Source organism: Parambassis ranga, chromosome 9, assembly GCF_900634625.1.
Source record: "Parambassis ranga chromosome 9, fParRan2.1, whole genome shotgun sequence".
In the NCBI taxonomy this organism is placed as follows: Eukaryota; Metazoa; Chordata; class Actinopteri; family Ambassidae; genus Parambassis; species Parambassis ranga.
Window position 1 is genome coordinate 600491 of NC_041030.1, and position 27763 is coordinate 628253.

General features: G+C 40.7%; 1 protein-coding gene across 12 annotated transcripts; it reads left to right on the forward strand.

The window, feature by feature from the left end:
- gapvd1 (GTPase activating protein and VPS9 domains 1) lies at positions 1–27546 on the forward strand. 12 transcript variants are annotated; one of them, XM_028413206.1, is made up of 30 exons: positions 2–149; positions 1924–2063; positions 3430–3648; positions 4236–4503; positions 4607–5179; positions 5273–5356; positions 5432–5566; positions 5641–5833; positions 7579–7659; positions 8762–8919; positions 9219–9348; positions 9545–9670; positions 9818–9991; positions 11951–12088; positions 14565–14699; positions 15351–15470; positions 18390–18467; positions 19116–19462; positions 19542–19629; positions 20326–20358; positions 20963–21034; positions 21108–21236; positions 21324–21450; positions 21575–21687; positions 22865–23024; positions 23150–23337; positions 23580–23793; positions 24032–24104; positions 24193–24390; positions 24679–24819. In XM_028413206.1, the coding sequence occupies exons 3-30, from the start codon at positions 3464–3466 to the stop codon at positions 24817–24819; spliced, it is 4461 nt and encodes a 1486-aa protein (XP_028269007.1). In that variant the 5' UTR covers positions 2–149; positions 1924–2063; positions 3430–3463. The 12 variants fall into 12 exon arrangements, with proteins under 12 accessions (XP_028269006.1, XP_028269007.1, XP_028269009.1 ...); XM_028413208.1 differs by having other exon boundaries at positions 1924–1957; XM_028413207.1 differs by having other exon boundaries at positions 7–135; positions 1924–1957.
- The last annotated feature ends 217 nt before the right edge of the window (positions 27547–27763 follow it).

The following is a 27763-nucleotide window of genomic DNA, read 5'->3' on the forward strand; positions in this document are numbered from 1 at the left end:
GATGACAGCAAGTGACAGCACTGTTCGCTGTTGCAGAAGCCCGTTTGAGACCGCTTACCGTCAACAAATAGTTCTTAAGACTGGAGAAATCTTAGGATCAGCTGCATTTAGAGAAGTTGGGAACAACTAGTACAGGTCAGTTACGTTTGGTAAGTAGACGAATTTACGTTAGCAGGTATTGTTGAGTCAATTTGGTCACTCAGGAGCCTGCAGTCTCAAGCTAAGCTAACATAGCTAACTAGCTCGTCGTTAGCTTATCCTGTTTGACTAACAAACGTTAGTTTAACCAGCGTTAGGTTTGCAGGCTATTACTACACTAGCCAGTTCACCAGTTAGGTTTCTGTGCTACTCATCCAAATCAGTTCAAAATAAGGATCTAGACCGCAACGAATGTAATATCTGTGTGTTTCGGTTGTATCACTTTCCTTCATAGCGCTTGGTGGACCAGAAATGCTAGCAGTATTGTTGGTTTGGTATGAGTCTTGGGACGTCTGTTGGCAGTTTTGTGACCCTAGTTAACACAATCACTTCAGCATAACCTCATTTAATTTGCTGCTCATGTTTGCTCTTAGTTGTTGCTGTAGTTTTACAGTTTAATCTTAGTGGCATTGTCTTTCAGCTGTGTTTAACAATTCTGCATAGCATAGTGTAGACCAAAACAAGTCAGGTAATCACTACAGTGATTTGTCTTAATGTTGTGTACCTGCTTGTTACCACTTGGTGAAGTGTTTGGCTGTTCTGAAAGCTTTTGTATTTATTGTTTCCAACATAAAGCTTACAGCCCGCATACGTTTTACACTTTTGACAGCAGTTTAGATAATAGTCAGTGTCCTGATTTTTCCCCAAGCTCTCCTCTGTTAGTACAAAACACAGTTTTTACTCGAGATTATCCACTAATCAGGTCTGAGTTAGGCTCAGTAGTGATGACTACATGTTGCCAGGAAATCGGGTCAGTCTTTTGGTTTCAGAGGAACATGACTTTCAAGTGTGAGTATATCCAGGAAATCACATGTTGCTTGTGCTTTCAAACTCGATACAATGATTCCTAGGCCTGCTGGTTCCTTGGCATGTGTAATGCTAAAAAGACACATAGTATGTGCTAAGCGTTAATATCAGTGCCTTCTTTTTAATAATGTACTTTTTGGGGCATGTAGAGTCACTGGTACCTGATTTATATTAGTTATAAAGAGCTAATGATGTGCATATGTGTAGCATATGTATGTGACATAATGTCAGAGCCTGTGGACAGTGTCAAACATCCTTTGGAGAAGTGATAGCCTGAAGGTTAGACAAGTGAGTTTATGGCCAGAATCGTTCTTCTTTGATCCCCAGACTAGCAGAATAAATGTCAATGGGGTAGGTGAAATAATGCTTTCCTCTAACTTCTTCTAACAGCTGACCAGCCCCTGACCTGAAATCTTACCAAACCTTCAGCATTTACTCCCTCTAAGAGGTTACGATTACAGTCAGGACCCAAAAGTACCTAGCCAAAATAGTGGTAAAGGTCACTTAAAACCTGGCACAGTGTATACTATCGGCTGTCTGAGCAGCGTAAGGAATCTGAAAGGGAAGTGTAAAAAGGATGTTGGTTCACAACTGCGGATTACTTTTGCAGAAAGTGAAATCCCTTAAATATCTATTAAAAAAAAAAAACATTTGTTTCATTGGTTGTTCTCTATGGAGTACTTATATAACTGATGTGTTTGGACTGTCATTGCCTTGCCTCTTCTCTCTTATGCTTTTATTATTATTATTATTGTTATGGTGCTTGCATATCTAATATAGGTGAATAGGTGATCCTGTTATGACTCTTAGACTCTAGGAGTATTCGGCGGTCCAGTCACAACTACGATATTTCTCAAACACAAATCTCAGAATATGCCTTCACTCACTGACTGTTGTTTGGTTTCTCTTCTGCTTTAGAGTTCCTCAGTGATCTCCATGACTGACTCACCAGGTAGTTCTACACTGTGGATTGGATGGGCACATGAGGCAGTGGCAAATGGCAGTAAAACTCTCTGCTAGCCACTTAATAGCCTTGTTGCCTTTTCACTTCTGTCCAAGTATGTGCAGACTGCACTTATTCAAGATGATACATGTGTACAAGGAAGTGTGCCTTGAATGCAGTCCTTAGCCAGCAATCTATTAGTGTGTGTACATGCAGATGTGAAGAAACCAAATGACAAAATCACATTATTGCTTTTATATATTCACATCTAAAAATCTAATGTACCTCCTGATGTAAGTAATTCTGTGATACAGAGTTGTTTCTGCTCAGTTCTCTGAATTATTAGTGACCTTAAGAAAGCAGATTGAATGTTTTGCCTTCAATCTATTTGGCCAAGAAGGTTTTCAGAGAGTTGGTTTGCTGATTGGCTTTTTATTTTTGTTTCTGTGTGTTAAATTTCTTCTGCAATGATTTTCGGTCTGTTCATTGCATAAACCCCCCATCAGTTATAAACACAAGCAATTCCTGACGTTAAACAACACTTAATACTATGAATGGTCATTTCCTACCCAAATGACATTCATATGATGCAAATCTGTCAAGGTTATGGGGGATTGATAATCATTGTTTATTTTTGGTTTACCAAATGAGCCCAACATTATGTGTTTAAATCTGCATGACCAATTTAATTTGTCAGGCCTGTCATCTCATAGTTGTTGTCTGCTAGCGCACCTTGCAGTCGTTCCCATTCTTAGGCAGTTCTCCAGATTAGTCTCTTTCTCTTCCACAGCCCAAAGTCCACAGCTAATTCTGTGCTTTTTCTATGTTCACAACCGGCCACCAAGAAGTGTGTGGAAAAGAAAAAGTGATTTACATTTTGTACTGTGCAGCACCTTCTGAAGCTTATGAAAAGGCCTGCTTTAGCTAGTGTTTATTTAATGCAACTGATTACCTTTCAAACATAGATGTAACCATTGTGTATGAGCAGTGTTGCAAAATGGGTAGTGACGCAAAGAGCAATTTCCAACTTTGATGCACAACATAAAAATAATAAACATGGTATATAAATAGTAAAACTGTTCACACACACTCACAGTTTCCTTAGAGCTAGCTAAGTTTTTCATGCCCTGCCATCATTCTCAAACTCAAAACCATCTCCTCCTAGGCTATTGATGGAGATTATTAGTTATCCAGGTCATTTTCATTCAGAAGATTGAAGCTAGGCATCTCTACAAGTCCAAATGCCTAGCTTCAACCTTCGGAAGTCCTCCTAAGTTGTTTTTTTAGATGGCGACAAAGCATCCACAGAGGCATATAAGGCGTTAATTAACTAAATTGATTAAATTGACTTTCATATTTGAAATTGTTGGAGTTCCCTTTAAACAAACTTTGTGTTGTTTGTGACTTTCAGCTTTGGTCTCTGTTCAACATTTCACCACACTTACCTGTTTCCATTCATTCTTGTCCCGTTCATGTTCTAGTCATTCACCTCTCTGCCTGTGTGAGCTGGTAAATATGGTGAAGCCAGACATCCACACTCTGGCCCACCACCTGAAGCAGGAGCGGCTGTATGTGGCTTCGGAGAAGCAGCTGATTCAGAGGCTCAACAGCGATGTGCTGAAGACTGCTGAGAGGCTGTACCGGGCTGCTTGGATTGCCAAGCAGCAGAGGATCAACCTTGATCGTCTTATTCTCACCAGGTCATACTTATTTTCCTAACTGAATCAGGTCTTAAATCTAGTTTGTATAACCTGTGCTCAGAGAGATGCAAATATAAAAATGTTTTATAGGTGGACTGTCAAAAGGTAATCAATCCTTTTACATGCCTGTTGTTTGATTTGTTTTTGTACCCTGCAGTGCTCAAGTCAGCAGATAGCAATTTTGACCAAATGACCCAGTGCAGTTTATCAGTTTGTCAGGAAATGATTACAGGTGATAAAATGCTAAAACACATAGATTTGTTGTGTCTTGTCAGTCAATGTAAAATTAATCAGACTAGCAGCACAAGAAAACACCTAGAAATTTAAGCTTATGCTGCTCTTGTTTCCTTGTATTCACTTGAACTCTAATGACATGAAAAGGTGACAGGGGCTTTTAACCACTAAGCATATGGGTGTATTGCTTGCAAGATGCTTGTAAGAGCTTGCAAGAGAATTAGTTTTTATTACATGTCATCCACTATTAATAAGTGCTGTATTCTTGTTGAGCCTGTAGCAGACAGTATTGTAAAATCATTGCAGCTGTCAGCTATGTGGTACATGTTTGTAATAAAACAACTGTTCTATAGTGCGGAGGCTTCCCCTGCTGAATGTTGCCAACATGCCAAAACACTGGAACATACACAGTTTGTTGATGGCTACAAGACTCTGTGTTTCCAAGAAACTATCTATGGCGAGTTCCTGGCAAGGTTGAGGGACAATCCCAGACTGGTTGCATCCTGCCTTGTGGCAGGAGAGAGGCTGAACCAGGAGCACACCCAGGGCGTCATCCATACAGTCTTCACCTCACTTTACGGCAACTGTATCATGCAGGAGGATGAGAGCTACCTGCTACAGGTAAGGGATGCTGCCTATTTCTAGTGCTGTACATTAGCAAAGCTGGATGTTCTCAGTGAATGTGAGGTCTCAATCTGGTATTTACTTTATTGTCAACTCACAGGTGTTGCGGTATCTGATAGAGTTTGAGCTGAAGGAGAGTGACAACCCTCGCCGCCTGCTCCGACGAGGAACCTGTGCCTTCAGCATTCTTTTCAAGCTCTTCTCTGAGGGCCTGTACTCAGCCAAGCTTTTCCTCACTGCCACCCTTCATGAACCCATTATGCAGCTGCTGGTAGAAGATGAAGACCACCTGGAGACTGATCCAGCAAAAGTGACAGAGCGCCTCACTCCTGCCCAGCAGGAGCGCTTTGGAGAGAAAGGCTCTCAGGGCTACAAGCAAAGAGTGCAGGCAGCTGTGGAGGCGAATGAAGCCAAGCTGGTAGCTCTGGTCAACAAGTTTATTGGTTACTTAAAGCAGAACACCTACTGCTTTCCTCACAGCCTGCGCTGGATTGTGTCTCAGATGTACAAGACGCTTTCATGTGTGGAGCGTCTTGAGGTTGGTGAGGTGCGTACCATGTGCACAGACCTGCTGCTGACTTGCTTCATTTGCCCAGCTATAGTCAACCCAGAGCAGTATGGTATTATCTCAGACGCTCCCATCAATGAAGTGGCCCGCTTCAATCTAATGCAGGCGAGTGTTACAGTGAGATGTGTTTGTAGTAGGTTTACATGGCACAGTCATTCAACTGTTGACCAATGTAACATAATGTTTTTTTATACACAGGTAGGACAACTTTTGCAGCAGTTGGCCATGGCTGATGATGATGCAGACCCAAGACGGAAGAGCAGTTTGTCTAAGTTCGATAAGGTGTGTAAATTGTTAATTAATTCCAGCTTTCTATATGTCCTCGTATCTTTATCCTCTGGGTCTTTTGCTTTGCAGAATTGTGTTTCCGCCTTTCTGGATGTGGTGATTGGAGGACGAGCAGTTGAGACTCCACCCATGTCTTCAGTGAACCTTCTAGAAGGCCTCAGTAGGACTGCAGTCTATATTACTCATAATCAGCTGCTTGCACTGGTAAGCTCAAAATATGTTTTGACTTCCAAGGATAGACTTGTTGTGATTTATTTCAATGACCTCTTGCTTCATAGGTGGATTTTGTCCGGAATGTGATGGCAGGGGACCATCTCCGAGAGGAGGAGCACATGGCCCTGGAAACCCTGCTGGCTAATGTGCCCCAGTCTCGAACCGTGAAGAGCAACAGCCTCGAGCTCACTCCTTCCAACACCCCCCAGCTCTCCCCAGCTACCACTCCTGCTAACAAGAAGAACAGACTACCCATAGGTACCTCCCTCTGCTTCCCCTTAGACCCAGGTTCCTGGCACTCTGAAATTTGATTTTAAATAAAAAACTCAAAACTTTGCTTAAATATAATAATTTGAAATTATTAGAAAGCAAAGTGATGTTCTGTCTTATCAGAAGCAAAAAAAAGTACAGTTGAGTGGGGATAGTATGGAAGCATATTGCATTCACTTGAAAAAATAAATCTTGTTTTTAACAGAAATATTTTCTGTTTTTACCAGAAATATTTTTCTGTTTTACGAGAAATAATTTCCATTTTTACGAGTACCGGTAATCTTTGTTTTTGTTTGTTTTTACCAGAAATAAATTCTATTTTTATGTGGAAAAAAAATCTTATATGTCTAGTAGATCAGACTGTTCCTTTTGCCTAAACATCTGTAAAGTGTTATGGTGCCTGTGCAAAATCGATGAACTTATAACAGTACCATTAATATAGCGACATCAAGATGCGACATTGTTGGTTCCATGAACAACCCTGACAACAAATTAGCTCTTGCCAACATTGGGGTAACGTGTGCCTGTCCATCTTAAGTGACTCTGAAAATCCAAAGTCAAGTCAAAGGGAGCGAGGCGTCTTTCACCGCTCTAGAAGGATCCCACCGTTCTAGCATATTGATTTGTTTAGTCTACATCAAAATCTTACCCATAGCTATGTTTCACCACTTAAGAGACTAGGGGTTCTTATTTATGATATTGATTTATTTGTATCTCTTCAATGTCACTTAGAAAAGCCTTCAATGACACCTTCATCCAGAATATTAAATTCAGACTGAATAGTATCCAGTTGCTCTTCTACTCTTGCCGTGGATTTCCCTCTCCACTTCTAGTATGATAGTTCACTTGCCAAGTATTGCTGGAGTTCAGTCCAACTCAACTACTGGTCCCTCAGATTCAGAAGAAAAACAGCAACACTGACTGATGTACCTCTGCTATGGCCAGAGAAGTGGCAAGCTCATTATGCTAAAGCTAATGCTAGCTACATAAACCTACCTACCCAACGTTTCATATGCTGAAAACACATCCCATTAAAGTATTTCTAACCACGGCAGATGTCATAGGATACAATTTCACTTTAAAACACTTCTACAATGAGTTTACTTATGTTTTATCATCCAAGTTAGAAGCTAACCCGCTTAAGAAACATTCACTTGTGTTGCTGTCTCCAAAAAGTTAGCCTACACTGTTGCTGCATTCTACCAAATAATATCATATATATCGTATCATTTGCGGCATACGCATTATACAAAACCTACCTGATCACAGTTACACAGCCGGCTTGATGTGGGCAGCAGCAAAAGCAGTAAAAACAGAATTTTTCTCATAAAAACAAAATATTTCTGGTTAAAACAAGATTTATTTTTTACTCAAGTGAATGCAATATGCTTCCGTAGGATAGCTATTGAAGACTGTGTTTTACAGGAGGCCAATGAGCTACTTCTTAGCTTGTTATGAAGATAATTACCATGGCCTGGATTGAGGCTCAATTACACAAATGACAACCAATTAAATTACCAAATATAAATGAACTAATTTTAATTGGAATAGATGGAAAAGATGCTTCATTAGCATTTCCAAGACAAATGATGTAGTAACTCCTCCTTAATTAGAAATCAACTTGTGCTTGATTCTTTGAAATATGCTTGTACTACTTTAAATTCTGAAATATATACTGTATTCTGTCTCCCTTGTCCTTCTGCTTTCCTCTTGTGCTGCCAATGAATGACCAGGACAACAGTTAGCTGCTATAACGTCCTGGGACCCCACAAGCACCACTCTGTCTGCTCACATTCCATTAGTAACCCCTTTTGGTGGGTAGCCTGTCAGTCATGTTAGAGCTACAGAGAACTTAACCTGTGCAACTATCTGTTGTTTCATCCAGCTGCGTTGTTAGATAACCCTCATCAAGCCACAGAGTAGTGCCACCTCACCGCTCTTACCCAGCACTGCTGTTATCTACGTGCTCTCACCGTGCTTGCTTCGCTGTGCACACTGCTTTGGATTATTAGTTCATTCATTTCTTCAGGTTTTTTGGCTTCCTTAGTCAGTGTATTTAAGATTCATTTACTATCTATTACATTTAAAGTAAAAAAAAAATCAGTTCCATCCTTCCCCCTTCTGATAGATTCATAAATGAATGGAGAAGCTGTAATTTCATAACAGTTCATTTAACAGTTCATTTATAAAATGATGGTGATTGTGTGATATTATTGTTCATATGTTATTCACTGAAAAGTTATATTTAGGACAAGGACACAATTACTAATATGATGGTATTCATAAAATGCAGAAACACAATCCTTGGAAGAGTGTTGTGTAGCCATGCATTTATTGAGTTTCTGCAATAGAAATATCTAGTATGAAACACTATATTTAAATATTTCACAAATGAGTTTGGGTTTTTTTGTGAACTGAAAGTCATATATCAATATAGTGATGTAACATAAATCATTATTTATTCTGGTAATATGGCATATAAAGTGTACTTAGTAACATTGTGATCAAAGCTCTTAAGTGTTTTGTGTATGTTTATGCATTACCAGTTTAACCACTGAACTGCTGTACATATATAATATTATTATAATAACAACTTATCCATTTGTTTTGTAGGTAACTACGGTCCATGTCATACCTGTGTGTAGCTAACTAGAGAGTTTATTTCATTTTCTAAAGCCACTCTAATTCTCAGCTCAGTTGGAAGTCAAATCCAGTATCAATTACCATGAAGTCATTTCTATTGTGAATAGCACTTACATGCAATGCATTAGTCTAACATGCAGTATGAGAGTCTTGAGCTTCCAGTTTTAGGCTAGAGCTGTTTATTTAAATACTGTTTTGATTTTTAAAAGTTGTGACATATCTAACAATCAGAAACTGATTCTCCTTCCTTTCCTATGTCAACCCACCAACCAGCAGCTGCTCGTAGCCGCAGCCGTACCAACATAGCCCAGGAGGGGGAGGCAGAGGCCAGCTCCCAAGAGTCTCTGCAGGAGCTGATGCCAGAGGAGGTGCTGGTGCTTTCACTTGGAACTGGTCCTCAGACTGTCCCTGGGATGATGTCAGAGAATGAGGTAATGTGACCTGAAATAATGTACGGTACTCATTTGCAGGAGAGAAGATGATGTTATAAATCCGGTGGCTTATTTTTTCATTACTTAATAGGTGTAAAACTTCATTTTACTGTTCTTTGTGTGCACTTGCAATGTTACAAAATTAATTTGAAAACTTCTAATCCCATGTTGAATGACCTAATCTAGTTAGTTTTTAGCTATATTAGAGCAAGGTGATACCGGATGTTAAAGCAACTTTACAGCCCAGCACAAGTTTTTTTTTTTCTTTGGATGCAATTCCACTCTTTACTGCTCTCCAGGTTTTGAACCTGCAGATGGCTGATGGGTCCCAGGGGGATGGCCATGCTGATGATACTAAGCTGCATGGTAAACCAGACAAAACCCTGCGCTTCTCTCTCTGCAGTGACAACTTGGAAGGAATCTCAGAGGGTCAGTCTGCAATTTGAACACAAAAACATTGCTTGCAAAAAACAAGCTGTTGATATTATTGTTTTTTTTTTTTGGTAAATGCATCGTTGAGATTTTCAGTTATCTTTCAGTTTTTTGTCTTGTTATGTTCACAGAACAAGTAAAAGGTCATGCAGTAACACTATTAACTTACTTACCTACTTATTTATTTATACAGGTCCATCCAATCGTTCCAACTCTGTCTCATCCTTGGACCTGGAGGGAGAGTCTGTTTCTGAGCTGGGAGCTGGACCATCAGGGAGCAATGGAGTGGAGGCTCTACAGCTTTTGGAACATGAACAGGGTATATTTCCAACTCAAGTTGGAAGCATAAATATACGGGATGTATAATCAGATACAACACAAAGATACTATAATAAATATAATATTGGAAAGCTCATAGAATAAAAATACCAGGCTCTAACCCTAACGCACAAAATGTCTTTTACAGCCACGACACAGGACAATCTGGATGACAAACTTCGCAAATTTGAGATCAGAGATATGATGGGTCTGACAGATGATCGGGACATCTCTGAGACAGTCAGTGAAACCTGGAGCACTGATGTGCTTGGCAGTGACTTTGACCCCAATGTGGATGAAGATCGGCTGCAGGAAATAGCAGGTGGGGCATAGCTTAGTTACCTGTGTTTGTAGACTCAGGTTTCTTTTGCTCTCTCCTTCAAAACTTAATGTCCCTATGGGGATTAATAAAGTTTATCTTAATCTTAATACAAATTAATATATATGCACAGTTCATCATGAGGAAAATGTCATCATCTTGTGGCATGCGAGTGAAACAGCATCAAAAGGCACATCTCCAAAAAAGTCAACCCAATTGCATGGTGCCATTTATTATTTCATTTGAACAGTGCATTTATTTGTATTTACATGTAAATTAATAGATTATACATTTTTTTGTTAACTTATTTAGCCTAAAATAATATTTGTAAATTGTGTTTTGAAGTATAGATAGATAGATAGCTAGATAGATAGAGCAAAAAAAATTCAATATAATAAAAAAAATATAGTTTTTCTTCTACTGCAACTGACTTGCATATTGATAATATGATGACATATATGGTCAACGTATTCAGTATGCTGTGGAAGTCACCTTTTATACTCTACTGAGCCAAAATGATAACATCAAAATACAAGGTACCAGGATAACCTTGATGTTGATGTTGATTCACCAGTAGACAGCATATTTGAGTCTTTTGTTTATAAAGACCTACATTTCGCTGTCTCCTTTGCCTCACATATTTTGTTTGCATCCCTCCCTATGCCCATCTTTCTCTATCCCTTTCTGTCTCATTCTGACATTCACTCAGTCCCTGCAGTCTTATTGACCTTGGTTCCTTCTAATTTGCATCCACCGTTTTTCATTCTTCGGAATACGGTGTTGGGGGACTTTTCCATCATTAAGTGAATTTACAGCGATTTCCTTATGTGTTTTCTCCAAGGTATTGGGTTATGAGATGCACATTAAATATCCATTAATACCTCATTATCCCACTGATAAGATTACCATGATAATGAGGCAGAAATTCTAATTGTTTCACTTCTTGTTGTGCCACTCATTTAATCATCCACCTGAAAGACAAGTACTCTGCGCCCCTACCTTGAAGACTGTAAACATGGACAGCGGGATGGAGCTCTCCCACTGCCAATGAGAGCTCTGCCCCTGCCAACAGCAGTGCACTCTGTTGCCTGGCTGTCATGCATATGTGCTCACAATGTGTGTGTGTGTGCGCGCGCCATGAACTGGAAGCATTATGTACCAGGGTGTATAGCTACCACAGGTTGGCTTTTTGGTCATGAGCCTTAGACACTTACTCCCACTCACAACTGCTAGCTCCTCTACATCTTTTGCATTGTTAAGCCACTGCTTCCCAAATGGAGATGAAAGGACATTATGCTGAGGACTTCTGTGGGGGGTGGACAACACAGTAATTTGGTTGTGAATAATGCCAGGCTTAATCAACAACCCAAAGTCATGGCCCTGGAGAACAGGGCAGGGTGAGATATTACCATTAACCTCTGACCTTTGGCACTGTGGTTTATGTGCCTGTGGGTCCCAGCATGAAATGCATGTGACCTCTCTGTGTCTCTATGTGCAAAGCTTACTGTCTCTCAGTGTTTTTGCTTTTTTTGGCCATTTTACTGTGCTGAAAGTCAGAATGAAGGCATAAAAGTAACAGTTCTGGTTTTAATGAAGATGCCACATAAAAGCAACACATTCTAGTCCCTAGAGTCACTCATCAAGCAAAATGTTAAACTGGTTACACTTGCTGTTGCTTACATTATTTCATATGTAATCTCTTTGTGTCAGACAAAACTAGAAACTTGAAGATGGCACTGTTCTTTTTTTAAAATGTGACAAAATCTTGAAAGCCTATACCTAAAAAAAATGTCATGACACGTAGATAATAGTTAGATTCCAGTTGCTGTGGAACAGCAATACATTTTAACAAAGTTTTAATTTCACATCACATAATATCTGACTTCTTGCTAGTCTAATGCTTTCTGAGAGGAAAACAAAGTTCCTACTTGAGGTTAACACTTTGTCTCTCTTTGCTTTTAGGAGCAGCTGCAGAGAACATGCTTGGCAGCCTGCTGTGTCTTCCTGGCTCTGGTTCAGTTCTGTTGGACCCCTATGGCTCCACCATCTCAGAGACCACAAGCGAGGCATGGAGTGTTGAGGTCTTGCCCAGCGACTCAGGTGGGGTGCCGTGTCTTTTTTATACTGTTACATTGTTCATTTGCTTTGACTGTTTCTTATTGGTTTTGAATGAATGAATTATTTATTTTTGGCCGTATGCATCATAATACATGATATACTTATACAAACTACAAAACCCCCCACAAAAAGGAAAGGCTGAAGCACATGGCTTATTGTGGCCTCAAAAAATCTCAGAATTTATCCAGAAGGTCAGCTAGACAAACACATTACAAAATTATACAGAACACATACACATTTATTTTTTTGCATGATTTTACCTTTTAGTTTCATTTAATAATTAATTGTAAAGATTTTTTTAAAGGACTGCTTGTTTGAAAATCCCTCATTAAGTGATTCCACACTTTTACGCCTAGTAAAACTGAAACCCATCTGAGCTTAACATTAGTCCTGGCTTTATGTCTTTCCAAAAAAAAAAACTTTAACATTTACATACAACTTACATTACAATGTCCATCTTGTAATTAAAATAAACTTTGTATCCATGGAGGGAGACTTTTGTTTACAGCACAAACTGGGGTTTTTAAATTCAGTTCAGTTCAATTCAGTTTTATTTATTTATTTTATTTGTAGCGGTTTTTACAATCATAATTGTCTCAGAGCCCCCCTTAAGAGCAACAGCGTCAGGAAGAAACCTTGAACAGGACCCAGCTCACAAGGAGAATCTTCCTGCTGACTGTCAGCCGGGTAGAGGAGGAGAAGAGGTAGACAGGACAGAGAGGATGAAGGAGAGAGAGAGAGAGAGAGAGGAACAAACATGCAGCAAACATCACACATTACAGAGAACAAACATGATTTGTCAAGCAACCTGAAACTATTGCGTTTATATTATAGCTGATGTATAGTGCTACTTACATTTTAAGCAACTTAGTTTTCAAAACATGACACATTGGATAATCACGTGGTGCATATTTATTCCCAATGTCCCAATGTAACAGTGACACATCACTGATACAATGATTCATATGTGCAGTGACTGTAACAGCTATGGTCACCTTTGGAGTGCTTGTAAAGACTTTAATCAGCACTAAATAAAGGTGCATATGTGTTTTTGTCTCACTCTTTATTTAGAACAGAAAGTGACCTGTGTGAGATAGGTATGCACTTCAATTTTAAGAAACACAAACAGCAGTGATACAATAAAACATTAAAGCAGCAAAGAATCATGTAATTATCATGTAGGCTGAGAGGGACAGGACCCAGAGACAGGAAGCGTTTACAGCAGCTTTATGAGTCTGAACATTATTGCTGTTTAACTGTCTTAATTTGTAGCTTTTATATTTAATTTGTCTTGAACAGGACAGCTTTGTTAATATTATTATTAATAATTTTCATCTATCAGATATTATTTTGAACTAAATGAGTGTAGTAAAAACTGTTTCCTGGAACCAGTTAAAGACATAGTACGTATGCACTCGTATGTACCTGATCAGTATAGTACCACTGCTGCCTAATTTTGGCCAGAAAAAAAAATCCTGTGCATGCATATATTTCTTCAATAGAATAGTGGCTGGGACAGCAGGTGTGGTTGTACTTCATTCCATACCAAAAATGTGTACATGTGTCTGTCATTATATTTGTTTGCACCTGCCTGTCTTTCAGGGCAGATCTGTGTGTGCCAGTAAAAGGCAGCTTAGGGTTTCCTTAGAGGGACCACCAGGTGTGTTTGCACCTGTGGTAGAGCAGTGGGGAAGGAAGCACAAGGACAGCAGCTGTCCTCAGTCAGTTTGCTTTGTGTTTGTTATTTATCTGGCTAGTTCTAACGTAATACTGCTCTCAGATGAATATGTGCATTTTTTGCTTTATGCCAGTAATTACTCAGGGCATCAGTTAACATTGTTGTGTTGCCATTTTAATGGAAATGCCTTCTTAAAAATCATAGATTATGCTCTTGCAAATTGAACATGCAAACTAAACCTTTTATTAATGTAACATTACATACATTACTCACTGCTTAGAAAACTAGTCTTGTGAAAATCAGTTGAGAGCTTTAATAACAGTGATAAGTGTTTCTTTGAAAAGCTTGGGCCTTGTGTTAATTGAGTACTTCACCATTTCAATATGTGCAGTGCAGAAATGACATGCATGAGTGTCCTGATTGCTTGTTGTTGTGTTTGCTGCCCCTGTTCAGCTCGAATGGCACGGATAGAGGCTTGTTTCAAGTAGAGTGCTTGTTTCATGGCTAGGCAGCAGAAAACTACACTCTGAAGAGCACTTCACCAACACATTATAACTAACGAGCATGCAAATGAGTACTGCTGTTAGTATGGAGCCTCTGGGTTTGACCCAACAGCTCCATTGGGTAGCCACAGAATTGGCCGTACAAGTTTTATGGTTTGGATTGACATGATGTATGTGTTTGATTTCTTCCATATGTGTAATTGTGCACATTAAGTTTCCCAGTGATCGTAAGAGATGATTGCAGCATCATCTTTTTTCTTTTCGATTTCATCTACAGAAGCCCCAGACCTGAAGCAGGAGGAGCGTCTGCAGGAGTTGGAGAGCTGCTCTGGGGTTGGCAGTACCTCAGATGACACTGAGGTCAGGGAAGTTAGCTCAAGACCCAGCACACCAGGTCTCAGTGTCGTCTCGGGTAGGAAGCTTTACTCTTTTATCTCTGTTGCCTTCTCCCTCTGTGCCTTTTACTACTGCTGTTCTTTGTCTGCCTGTGTATTAACTGTAAAAGTTCTATTTATCTGTTTGTCTGTTGGAAAGTCATTATGTGACCTTTTAAAATTTGGGTTAACTAACTTCTTAATCTCCTTGTTTATGTGTACAGTGGTCATTTTGCTGTGAGGGTTGTTAACTGGCATGGTGGTGTCAGTGTGATTTTTTTTTTGTGTATAACAAAGAGGTTAATGCTAGGTGTCTTGTCTGTGGGCTCTGTTGGACATGCCACGTTGACATGCATGAAGTAGTATCCCAGATTAAGAAGCCAGCGGTGACGTTCCTGGCTCAGCTAACAGGAAAACGTCCCATGGGATCCAGCCGATGGATAGTCTGCTTCTGATGATCACTCTTTTCTGTGTCTTTCCCTTAACCCATGGGAACGTATGGTACCAATTTTAGAGTTCCCAGTGGGTTCCCATCTGAGAGAGACCATACAGCATAGTCTAAAGAGAAAAATATCCTCTTTTGTTGCAGAACCATTGCACATGCAGGTGATATTGAATTGCTTTTGTCCTGAATGTCGACACAACTCTTTTTACAATGTCACACATTTTTTGGTGTGTGGATGCCACAGGTATCAGTGCAACCTCGGAAGACATCCCCAACAAGATCGAGGACCTGCGGTCAGAGTGCAGCTCAGACTTTGGGGGGAAAGACTCTGTGACCAGTCCAGATGGGGACGAGTCAGGCCACGGTAGGAGAGTGTCAGATTCCCACTAAGCTGGCTAAGCCATCAGTCTGTTGTCAAAACTGTCCCTGTCACTTCTACAGCTGCCACCAAACTAAATCACTGTTTTGCTCTCTAACATTGTTACTTACTGTAAGTCAAGCTACATTTATTCATATAAGAATCAAGATTACCGTAAAACTTCAAATAATAGCCGAGTCCCGAACTGATGCCGGTCCCGTTTACAAGCTAGTCCGATTATGGATTTGGACATATAAAGGCCGGCCTCAATTATAAGCCAGGTCTGATTTTCTCATAATGTAAGGAGCAAATATATAACTATAAACATAACATAAAAAACAACAACAATTTATGCCAATGTGTGACGCTGTCATGGAGACACATAAACACACACTCGCGTCAGCTACAACCTGCCTTTGTTAACCAGTACTCTTCACATGTTCTCAGATGGCAAGGGCCACCATGGCGACAAAGAGAAAGAACTACTATATTAAATTTAAACTATCAGTTGTCAAATATGCTGAAGAAAATTCAGGAAAACAGCAGCAAGAAGATCGATCCAAAGAGGGTGAGAGAATGGAGAAAAATTAAGGCTGAACTTCAACGTCTTTTTGATGAAGACCGTAAGAGGGCCAGACTGTGTGGTGGAGGGAGAAAAAAGGTTAGGGAAGATCTGGAGGTGAAAATGAGCTAGTTCTGGATGGCTTTTTTGCCAGAATAAGACCTGCCCCAAATAGCCGCCTGTCCCAAATATAAGCAGGGACAATTTTGCGATTTAAGCAAATGAAGGCCCAGGCTATTATTTGAAGTTTTACAGTATTAAAATATATCTAAATAAATATAAAATAGAATAAAGAATAAAAAGAGTAGAAGTAACCGTGCAAATTAACTTTTTAAAGTGACCAGTATGAATATATTGTGCAAAATACAGCATAAAGTGCAGTCTGAGTGTCTGTCTACAGAGGTTTAATGCTCAGTCTTTGGATGGGTGGGGGGTGTGTGGGGAAATGGGGTAATGGATTTCACAGCTGTGGGGAAGAAGCTGTGCTTCAGTCTGTTGGTGTGGGTTTTGATGTTCCTGTACCTCCTTACAGAGGGAAGAGGTACAACAAGTTTGTGTCCTGGGTGGGTGGGGTCTGCAGCTATACAACCGGCTGTGGTACATAGAGTCCAGGTGTGGCAGAGGACTCCCTGCAATTCCCTGTGCCGTTTTCACCACCCGGGCCAAGTCCTTCCTGTCCTGTGCAGTCCAGCTCCCATACCACACTGTTGCACTCAGACTGAGAATGCTTTCTATTGTGGCTATGTAGAAGTTTGTCAGAAGCTGAGTCCTCCAGTCCTCTTGAGCTTCCTGAGGAAGAGGAGCCTTTGTTGGGCCTTCTTCACCAGGTAGGACGTGTGCAGACAGGTCAGATGTGATGTGGATGCCCAGGAACTTTGTTGAACTTATGTTGTCCACCCACTCCACCTCCTCCCCATGAATGAGGAGAGGAGTGTCTTCCATCCTCCTGGATCTCCTAAAGTCCACAATGACCTCCTTGGTCTTGCTGGTGTTCAGCATATCCTGTCAGGTGCTGGATCTCCACTCTGTAGTGAGTCTCATCATTGTCCGATATGACACCCATAATCTGCAAACTTTACAACCATGTTTGGTGAATGAATAGCAGAACAGTCATGTGTGAACAGGGTGAAAAGAGCCGGGCTAAGCACACACCCCTGTGGTGTGCCTGTGCTCAGGATCAGTGAGGATGTGGACTCCCCAATTCTCACCACTTGAGGCCTGTTTGTGAGGTATTTTTTTCTTTACAGATGTTCGCATTTCAGTAATGTTACTTTTATCCAGCTGCCGAGAACATCACTTTCACAGCACTCTCTGATTTTGTATGCATAAGCATGTTTGGTCTCGTGGTGAATTGTGTCGAAGTGCTGAACCGGTGTTGTACAACTTCAGAACTTATGCATTACTGTAACCATCGTCCAAGCCCTCTGGCACTGTGTGATGCACCGTGATGATGCAGACGGCATGAGCTGCCAATGGTCTGCTCAGAACATTTAAAAATTTCACGATGAGTTAAAAAAAAAAGAGTTGCTGATTTATACTGCTGGTGGGCCAAAAATAGCACATTTTAAGACGGAAGCTGTGGGCCATATAAAATCCAACTGTAGGCCGCACAGTTGGACCCCCCTGATAATAATATTTAATAATAAATAAAATGGTTGTGTAACAGAAAACAAAGTAAGGCAAACAAGGATTCTGTGCTCAGCACAATCTTAAATGTTAAACACATGGGTCACAATTGCCATTCAGTCACTGTGTGCCACATCACATGCATACAGCATGTCTTTGTTTTCTCTTATCACTATCACCATTAGTTGTGGCAAATGAAGAGGTTTTACGACTTGTAAATTAGCATGAATTCTAGTTTTGCCTCATTGGGCAGGAGCAGCAGGCTATGTTATGATAGCCAGCTGCTAAATACATTGCTGGCACCAGTTGCAGATGCAACTGTGTGCAAAGATACACATAGAGGCGACTGGTTGATAGCGTTAGGCCCACAGGTGTTTTGGGTGTTTAATTTACCCTACTGTGTGATCATGATTTGTGCCACTAAAAGATAGTACATCTAGCAATAAACTCATTTGATGTGTAAGCATTTTTTTGATGAATTTGAAGCCCAGTACAATGAATCCACATTAAAAATGATCTGAGATCCAAACATTAAGGGTAATAGGGTAAATCTTTGAAAGATAAACAGGTCAAGCATGTGGCGCTGATTATTAGTAGCCCTTAAAATGTATTGGCTTTGTTGTTATCTTTTTAAGATGTTTTTTCTCTTTTTAAATTACATGTAACCTGTATTTTATATAAGCTGCTGAGTTAGCAAACACTGATTATTGGCGTGTCCGTTTTTTTTGTTTTCGCAGGAACACACCATCTGACGTCTCCACCTTCACAGGCCGATTCCTTACTGGCCATGTTCGATCCCCTATCTTCTGGTGAAGGTAATTTGCACTCCCACAATGCTGTGCAGCCAATGACAGCTAAAAATGAGTATCAATAAATCCCTGCCCCAATGTTGTAAGGCGCAGAGCAGCTTGAGCTGTGCAAAATTAACCAAAAGTGTGCCTGTTCACTTCAACCCATTTACCTGTCTTATTGTAGGTGCAACTGAAATGTCACTCCACTTTATAAACCCAAATAATTGTTAGAAGTGTCTGTGCTTTTATTTGGAGTTTAGGTAGAATGTTTGAGAGAAGAATGGTTGTGGTTGTATGTCTGCGGCAAGGTGAAGGGATGACAGGTTGAGAGACCTCACCCCAGGCTCTTTGGCACTGTCCCTTTGTCCCACTGTGCTACTGGCTCGAGGCTGCCATTGGAAGCTTTTCAGGAGAGACAGTCTACCCTTGGAACAGGTGGCCTACCTACACCTAGAGAGATGAGGGCTCATCTCCCACCAACATCTCTCTTTTGCACCCCCCTTTTAGAATCAAGTGAGATGTTATGGTAGAGAACACTGCTACTTGAAGAATTTTATTTGTGTATTTAATGCAGTTAAACAATGTTATAAACATCAATTAAAAAGAGAGTACAGAATGCAGAGAGGTACCTTATTGAGTTGAAACTGTTTTTTTTTTGCCTTAATACCTCAGGTTCGTCCACTGGGACAATAGTGAGGCCCAAAGTGCATTATGCCAGGCCCCCTCACCCTCCTCCTGATCCTCCGATCCCTGAAGCCAGTGCCCTGGGACAAGAGAGTCGCCACTCTCTTTTTACGCCCCACTGCTTGGCCCAGGCTGAGCTGGAGCATACCAAGCAGCGCCACTCCTTCCCTGACAGGCTGGTCCGCAGCCGCAGCTCTGACATTGTGTGTCCAGGCCGCCGGCCGACAAGTGACCCAGGCCTTAACCGGCGGGTAGCAGTTGAAGAGCGTGACCCTGCTGGGGCTTTTGCCTTGGGACCATCCTCATCCCCCAGCAAGGATTCCCTAAAAGGAGAGGTAACCAGCTGCAGTAGTGCTTTGTACTGATGTCGTACAAATTTCTGTCCAATTATAATGTGCTGATTTACATTCAAAGGTTGATGACAGAAAAGACAGTGATGATGAGAAGTCTGATCGCAACAGACCATGGTGGAAAAAGCGTTTTGTTTCAGCCATTCCCAAAGGTAACATGTCACTTGGTCAGTTTAAGCATGACCTTTTCTTTTGTCCATTGAAAAGTGATCTGTTTGATCACAGCACTTTGACTGACAGGATATATCACAGTGTGATGACCCATGTTGTTTACTCTATTGCTGATATTGTAGTTTGAAAATAATGTTTCTTGTTATTTGAAGTTACACCAGAGATGGGTCCATTTCTGTTTCTCTTAGGTCTTGCTAGCTGCAGATTTATATAGATTTTTCAAAGCTAATCAGTCATCAGAAGAGCTTTAGCTGTGTAGATTGTATAGCTGTAGCCCTCCCAGCAGTGCTGTCAGCTGATGGCTAATGGTCATTAGATAGACCTCTCTGGCATCAGCACTGATAGATGACATATCTTGTGTTACAGTCCTGCTCTACAACCATCCATTATACATGTGTCTGGGGAAGTAATGAGCTGTGCTCACACAGAATGACTGCTTATTGCTCTTTGAGATAATGATATTTCTTAAGTAAACATTAAATTGATATTCAGAAAAGGGAAAACTGTAGACATGAAAAAGTAAAGACCTGTAAAGCATAAACTGCCAGTCCCCTACCTAAATGTCTCTTGAGTCCATTATGTTTGTCTTGTTGCTCTGCATGGTGATGCTTGGTCAGTTATCCCACAGTGGCAGCCTATGCTTGAAAGGCCAACCTTGTCTGTTGTGTTCCTCACAGTGCTGTATTGGACGGCTGAGAGTGATGTCCCAGGTAACACTGCTCCCATGCTGTCATCATTGACCTAGCTTTACTGCTGGAGCCAGCAACGGCGTGCCATGTTGCTTTGTCTAGATGTTGCCTTAGACCTGTATATCTGTCATGTCACACGTTGTAGCCTGTATTCACATGCTCACACTCCTCAACCATGCATCCATTTTATCACCCCCTCTATGTTTTTGCTACATGTTCATTTTATTGTATGAAGATACAGAATAGCAGTGTAGATATTTCATCTGATGTTTCCTGTGTGTGTGGCCTCCGTGTCCTTTGTTTGTCCCGTTTAGCACCCTGGTGTTAATACGATTGCACACTCCTTTTAAAGTGAAGTGGAGTTTGTGATATTTAGTGTGAGCCATAGGTAATTTACATTTCAATGCTTGGTTGCTTTTTTCTTAAAAGGGTCTTTTTTGATATTGTATTGATGCTAAACATCAGACATTGAAAGCTTTCATCTCAATGCAACTGATGGGAATTTACCGAACATTCACCACAGTAGCTGTCCGCAAGATAATCAAGACAATCTGCTTGCTATACAACACGATAATTAAAATAGTGCCTGTCCATGCATCTTAGTCATTGCATGTCTCTCCTCCAGCTCCAATTGCTGCCTTCAGAAAAAGGGACAAACAGGAGAAAGATGATGCTGCCCAGGAGCGTATTCCACAAGGTCAATTGTAGTTTGTTTTTAATTCCAGATTAGCTGATGTTGGTTGACTTTTTAACATAGCCTATTTTTTCAGATGACCCACTACCCAGACATAGCTCTCAAGCCCAGGCAGCTGAAGACATCCTGGACAAGTACAGAAACATCAAGAGGACCAGCCCAAGCGATGGAGCCACAGCTGGAGCCTCCTATGATAGTACAGGAGGTCAGAAAATAAACTGCATGTGTGCATATAACTTTTTGGAGGACAAAGCAATAGATTTCCATGATGTATTTTTGTATATTTCCACAGATCTTTGTGTTGAGGATGGTGTACATGACTCCTCAAGGGAAGACACTCTCCAAAACATTTCCACAGATGACCTCCCAGACTCTGCCAGCCAGACAGCACAGCAGCACGACTCCAAGTTCTCTTTCAGGTTTGACTCACAATCCTGCACAAAACCCCATTTTGCAGTGACTCAACACTGTATTTCTTTTCGCACACGGTTCAGCCATTGCTATTGATTGAAATGAGGATAATTGAGTTTTTTTGTCCTTTAGTGATGCAAAGAAGAAGTTGAGGTTGGCGTTGTGTTCTGCAGACTCAGTGGCTTTCCCCATCATGGCTCCTCCAACCACACGGAATGGGCTGCCTGATCACATGGACCCTGAAGGTTCACATTTTTCTGTAATTTTGTTACCATAGCCATAAGGAGTTATAGCCATTGCCGTAGACACACACATTTTTGGTGGCTCAAATATATTGTAACAAACAAATGGATATATTTACATGAAGACTGACTGACTCTAGGCTTTGACAAAGAGACGCCTATGTCCTCCAGGGGGGTCTTGACTTGTCTACATGTTATAAAAGGGTTCTTCTTCTTCATGGACAGAATCCTGCCATCATCCAATTTAGTTGTCCTGTGTGGTCTTCAGGTCTTTTGCTGAGCTTGTCAGTTTATTCCTTCCTTGTAAGAATGCTCCAGACTGTTTTATTGGTCACTATCATCATTTTTGTCTATCTGATGGCCTTTTTTATTTGCACACCTATTTAAACCTCACTTAAGAGTTCCAGTGAACACTACCAAATGCAAATGTAACCCTCAGAACCACCTCCAGGATTTTTATCTGCTTGATTAGTCATGGAGTTAGGAGGGGACAGGGCACACCTTTATATGCAACTGCTGGTCAACCATTTGTATGAGCCACCAAAAATGTGTGTGTATGAAAACCAGACATCAGTGTTCCAATATTTGTAACCCTGACTGTATGTAACTACAAAGCTTTTTATCAGAAAGGTAATGTAATGTCTATAGTAATGATGTAAGACAGGTACTTTCAAGTGGAGTTCAAGGTAGGGTAGGAGATTTTGAAAACTCAGTGAGAGTCAGCCAGATTTTGAAAGTAAACACACGCCCCGTTCTCTCGGAGCTCACCCCGAAGCCACGCCTCCTAACCAGTCTGTGACTTCGGCCATCATGCACGTACCTCTCTGGTGCGCGCAGAGCAGGAAGAGAGTGACAACCAGCCAATACTCCGCGCAGGTGCGCCTCGCAGGATTGGCTGATGTTTTTAGTGTTTTATAGCTTCCACAGATGATTCATATTCTTCGTTTTAAAGCGAAACTGCCGAACTAATCGGTTGCTATCGGATTGTAAAGAGAAGTTACACTAATTTAACAAAAAGTGCATCAGAATGAAATCTCCTACCCTACCTTTAAAATCTATATCTATTTCCATCAGTTACATAGTTGTATGGAGGTTGATTACATAACAGCATCCAGGTGTTCCTGAGTGAGCAGTCATCAGTGTCTTCTAATTCTGTTTTCTCCATCTTCCTTTCTCTCAGACAACGAAATCGTCTGCTTCCTGAAGGTCCAGCTAGCAGAGGCCATCAACCTTCAGGATAAGAACCAGATGGCCCAGATCCAGGAGACCACACGCTGTGTGAGCCGCTTTGATGCCCGCACCTGCAGAAAGCTGCTGACTGCCATTGCAGAGGACTACAGGTACATCTGAAATCTTCTGCCTTTCAATTTGTCATCTTAACTTAGATTGTTTTAAGCAACTACAGAGGGGTAGCTAGCAATACAGTGGAAATATAAAGTGCCGTTTTTTTGTGTGTTTCCTTTAGAAAGCGAGCACCATACATAGCTTATCTGACCAGGTGTCGTCAGGGCCTGCAGACCTCTCAGGCTCATTTGGAGAGGCTTCTCCAGAGGGTGCTGAGAGACAAAGAGGTGGCCAACCGATATTTCACCACTGTCTGTGTTCGACTCCTTCTTGAACATATGGAGTCCAAGATGCTTGACTTCATTAAAGGTATTTAAACATTTTCACTTCGGTGTAACTTCACCTTTGCTAAGTGGTTGACTTGGCAGCCTCCTGAGAACTGAGGCTCTGGACCCTCCTTTTTTTTTCTTAGACCTTGAACGTCCTTTATTTATGATTTATATATTTTCTAAAATATTTCTGCCCATACATTATATCAAACATAACCTGATACCTAAAATTTCATGCATGTTGTTGAGAGCTTACTCTGTTGTCTCTGTGATCTCCTCCAGCATTCCAGGGGTGCACAGCAGCTGATGACAAGACGGCAGCAGTGGAGGATTTTCTGCGCTACTTGTATGGTGCCATGGCCCGTGATGCCATTTGGCAGTATGCAAGCGAAGACCAGCTGCAGGATGCCCAAATGGCTATCGAGCGCAGCGTTATGAACCGCATCTTTAAACTGGCCTTCTATCCCAATCTGGATGGAGATAGTCTCAGAGACCAGTGAGTAGTTGTGTTGCCCACATTGGCAAACAAATTACTTCAACTAGGATTTTGAACTAAAAGTAGAAATAGCAAAATGCTGTTTTATTTTTGACATGTATGCAAATTCAATGGAGTTCTTTTGTCTTGGTGTAAAGATCCTCACACAGGTTGTAAGAACATACAGTATATAGAAGTGTAGTTGTGCACTCTTCTGTTATCATAAACTTATCATAAAGAGTTGTTCTCTTGCACACAGGCTTTTCCACGAACATATCCAGCGACTTTCAAAAGTCGTGACGGCAAATCATAAAGCTCTTCAAATTCCAGAGGTATCATCTAGATTACTTTTTGTTCCCAATCACTCCCATGTATTCATAGAAGAGATCTGAAAAAGCTGTTGAAATTGTGTGGCTGCAGGTTTACCTAAAGGAAGCTCCCTGGCCCTCTGCACAGTCTGAGATCAGGACCATCAATGCCTACAAGACCCCACGAGACAAGGTCCAGTGTATACTGCGTATGTGTTCCACCATCATGAATCTTCTTAGTCTGGCCAATGAAGACTCCGTCCCTGGAGCAGATGACTTTGTCCCTGTACTTGTCTTTGTCCTCATAAGGGTAAGTCATGCATTCAATGTTTTTACTGATACTAGTCAGCTATTGTTTTTAAATTTTCACTTAACAATTATCACTTGTTGACTTCTTGTTAATAAAGATTCAGAATAATCTTTACAAACTCTTTCATAAAAGGACTGCAATTGCACTGCAACGTAAAGACTGCTGTCTTGCTAACCTGTGTGCACACATTTCACATATTTACATATTTATAATTATAAGCTCTACTGTGTTGCATGAGGTTCTTTGAGCGGCTAATGTGGGCCCATCCCCACATCTCCTCCCTTCCAGGCAAACCCGCCCTGCCTGCTGTCCACTGTTCAGTACATCAATAATTTCTACGCCAGCCGGCTGAGTGGGGAGGAGTGCTATTGGTGGATGCAGTTCACCGCGGCAGTGGAATTCATTAAGACCATCGACGATCGCAAGTGAAGCAGAACAGCCACCTGTATGGGCAGACTGCGGGGGAAGAAGCCGGGAGACTGGGAGACTTCCCAACCAACTGCTCCCTCTGCACAGCTTATAAAACCTGGCCCTCTGCCTGCTCTTTATTTGTATAGCCTGTACATAGCCATAGACGTTGAAAGATCACAAAGTATATATCACTGTATGTATGTGAACAAATCCATGTTTTAGCCATGGTAAAAAATGGCCATTGGGGGAAAAATTGGCAACGTATTAAGTTAAAAAAAAAAGTGATTTGAATTTTTCCTATTATCTTTCTGTCTGTTCTGCCAGGTTTCCTTTGGAGGTCTATGGATAGATTAGGATATCTATAGGTACACATGACCAATGTGGCATTAAACCAACATAAAAGATAATCCTATATTGGGACCAGATATCCTTGATGTGATCACTGATCTTTTTCCCCCAGGTGTGAGGGAAGGGCTTCCAGTTAAATTACAATATAATGTTCATTAAAAGCATTTTGAGCAGGGGATTTAGAGTGAGTGTTAATTATTGATGGGTTGTAGTGACTCATAAACTCTGAGATTAGTTCACATTTTACCATATTACTCATAAGGTTAGTGTATCCAACAACATAGGCAGCTTTTTCATGAATCGTTTACTCGTTCATTCTTATTCCCAAATCAATTTGGACATAAGGGCCCACATATTTATATAAAAAAATTACTTATTTCTTAATGCTTTGTTTATCTAGTTTTAACAAAATGAAAATGCATATCATGCCCATTCAAAGTGTCTGAGGCAATGTTATAATGTTATAATGAACTTGCTAGAAATGCTTGAGTTAGGAAGGCACCTTAGCAGCGAGTAGCCCTTAAGTGTGGATGCTTTTACAGGGTCAGCTCATGCAGAGTAGTGGTGGCATTTTTTTAGAAACATTGAAAATAGTGCCTTTAATGTGGGGCGCTCTGTACAGGAAGTTACGTATTGATCTCCACCCCCCCATGTTTTTTTTTTAACCCAACATAGGCATTACCACCCACACATACAGGCACACAGTCTAATGGGCTTACCATGACTCACAGTCCAGCTCTTACAGCAGAAGCATGGGTATCTTCACAACTCTGACTGTAATGGCTCAGTCCCTTTTAATGGACTTGAGTTTGAACAAATATCCCCTTTGGCATTCTAGGTCCTACCTCACAGTTAAAACCAATGAGCCTGATATCAGTCCATACACAGAAACCGAGCACCAGATCCGTTTTTGCACTGGGTAAATATGGTCAAACAGCAGGGGGATGGAGTGAAACTTGGATATTGACCTGCTGCATTGCTTGTTGTGGTAACATCACCATTAATTAACACAAGCCTTTGTTGATGTTTTATGTTCTAATCTTATATCTGAAATGCTACATGAGCAAACTAGTGAACTATTAGATATTGGCTTTCTACCTCCTCATAAGTTAAAGAAAGGGACTTGTGTTTATGTGCACTTATTTTTCCCCCTAATTTGGTGTGATGTGATATCCCAGTATCATTGTGTCTTTTCAATTATAGTATAAGCATGTCTTCAATTATCCAGAAAGACTAAACCTTTTTCCTTTTCTTTTGAAATCCTCTGCTTCATTTTTTGTGCACAGATGTGCCACATGTATTATAGTTTTGATAATCCTTTACTTTTCACAGTAAATGACCTGACAGCACAATACACAGTAGGATAGAAGAGCAAATAATCAACACTATTGACATGTTACTGACTTGCAGGTTATGCTAAAGTGGTTTGTGTAGTATTTGAGTGTGTTTTTGTCTAGTGTGTGTGTGTGTGAGATGCTTGTTGCTGGTTGACCCTCTGCCTCCTCTTGCATGAAGTCATTGAATGGTCTGTACATTGTAAATCATGATGAACTGTAGAACAGGATTAGTATCTGCACACAGGCCAGTAATTGAACCTGCAAGAGGACGCAAAGCTCTCTGTGTAATACTTGCATATCAGAACTTGATTTATTTTGCACAGAATAGATGTCTTCTGGAGAATTGACAGGGAGCAGTGCATTTCAAAATGACTTTTTGCTTTTAAAGTCATTTAACAAAACCATATTGTGATTAAAATATCTGAGTAGCAAAATTAAGAACCTGACTCTTGCTCCTTTATACTGATGAAAAGTCACATTTATGGGCAACATCACAAATGTTTTATATACATCTCCACTTGCACAAAAACAATGTTCAGTAGACTTCCATGCAGAGTCAGTGTCATCAATTTGATGAGAAAACCATGCACTGGAAAATCAAGTTGCAAAATGCATCTATACTAATTAGGTTTATGTGATGTCACTTTAATTGGTAATACATACTGCACAAATCTGATGAAATTATTTGGACCTGGCTTGTGTTTCAGTGTCTCCTTATATAGTTGATCAGAGCAGCCAAGAACGACCCCCATGGTACTGATCAAAACACCAAATCATTTATACAAAATGAATCTTGTGTGATTGTGTATTTTTTTTATTGTATGCAAGCCAATGGGCAGTGGTGTATACAGGCTAAAGACATGGTCTGTTTCTCACAGCTTTGCTGCTCTGCTCCCTGTGCAAGGGGGTGAAAGACTGGGCAAATTTAAGTTTTACATCTTGCACCTAATTTTAAATTTAATTGTAAGCTTGCACAATTATGACATGGGCGGAAGCCATTTTGTCCGTACTGTGATTAGCATTATGTAATTCTTTAAAAACAATAAAAGAAGCAGAAGTTTTTGTTCCCTTTTTCTTCTTCTGTGGTTCCTCTAAATACATTCCCTCAATATTATATATCCACTGTTGCATTATACTGTGTCTTCTTGGACAATTGTAGGTATATCTGGCTGACTCGTCAAACAATAGAGGATAAGGTAAGAAAATTTATGCATGGAACATAATTGTTAGTGGGGGCAGTGGAGCAGCATCATCCAATCTAGCAGCCACAAATGGCA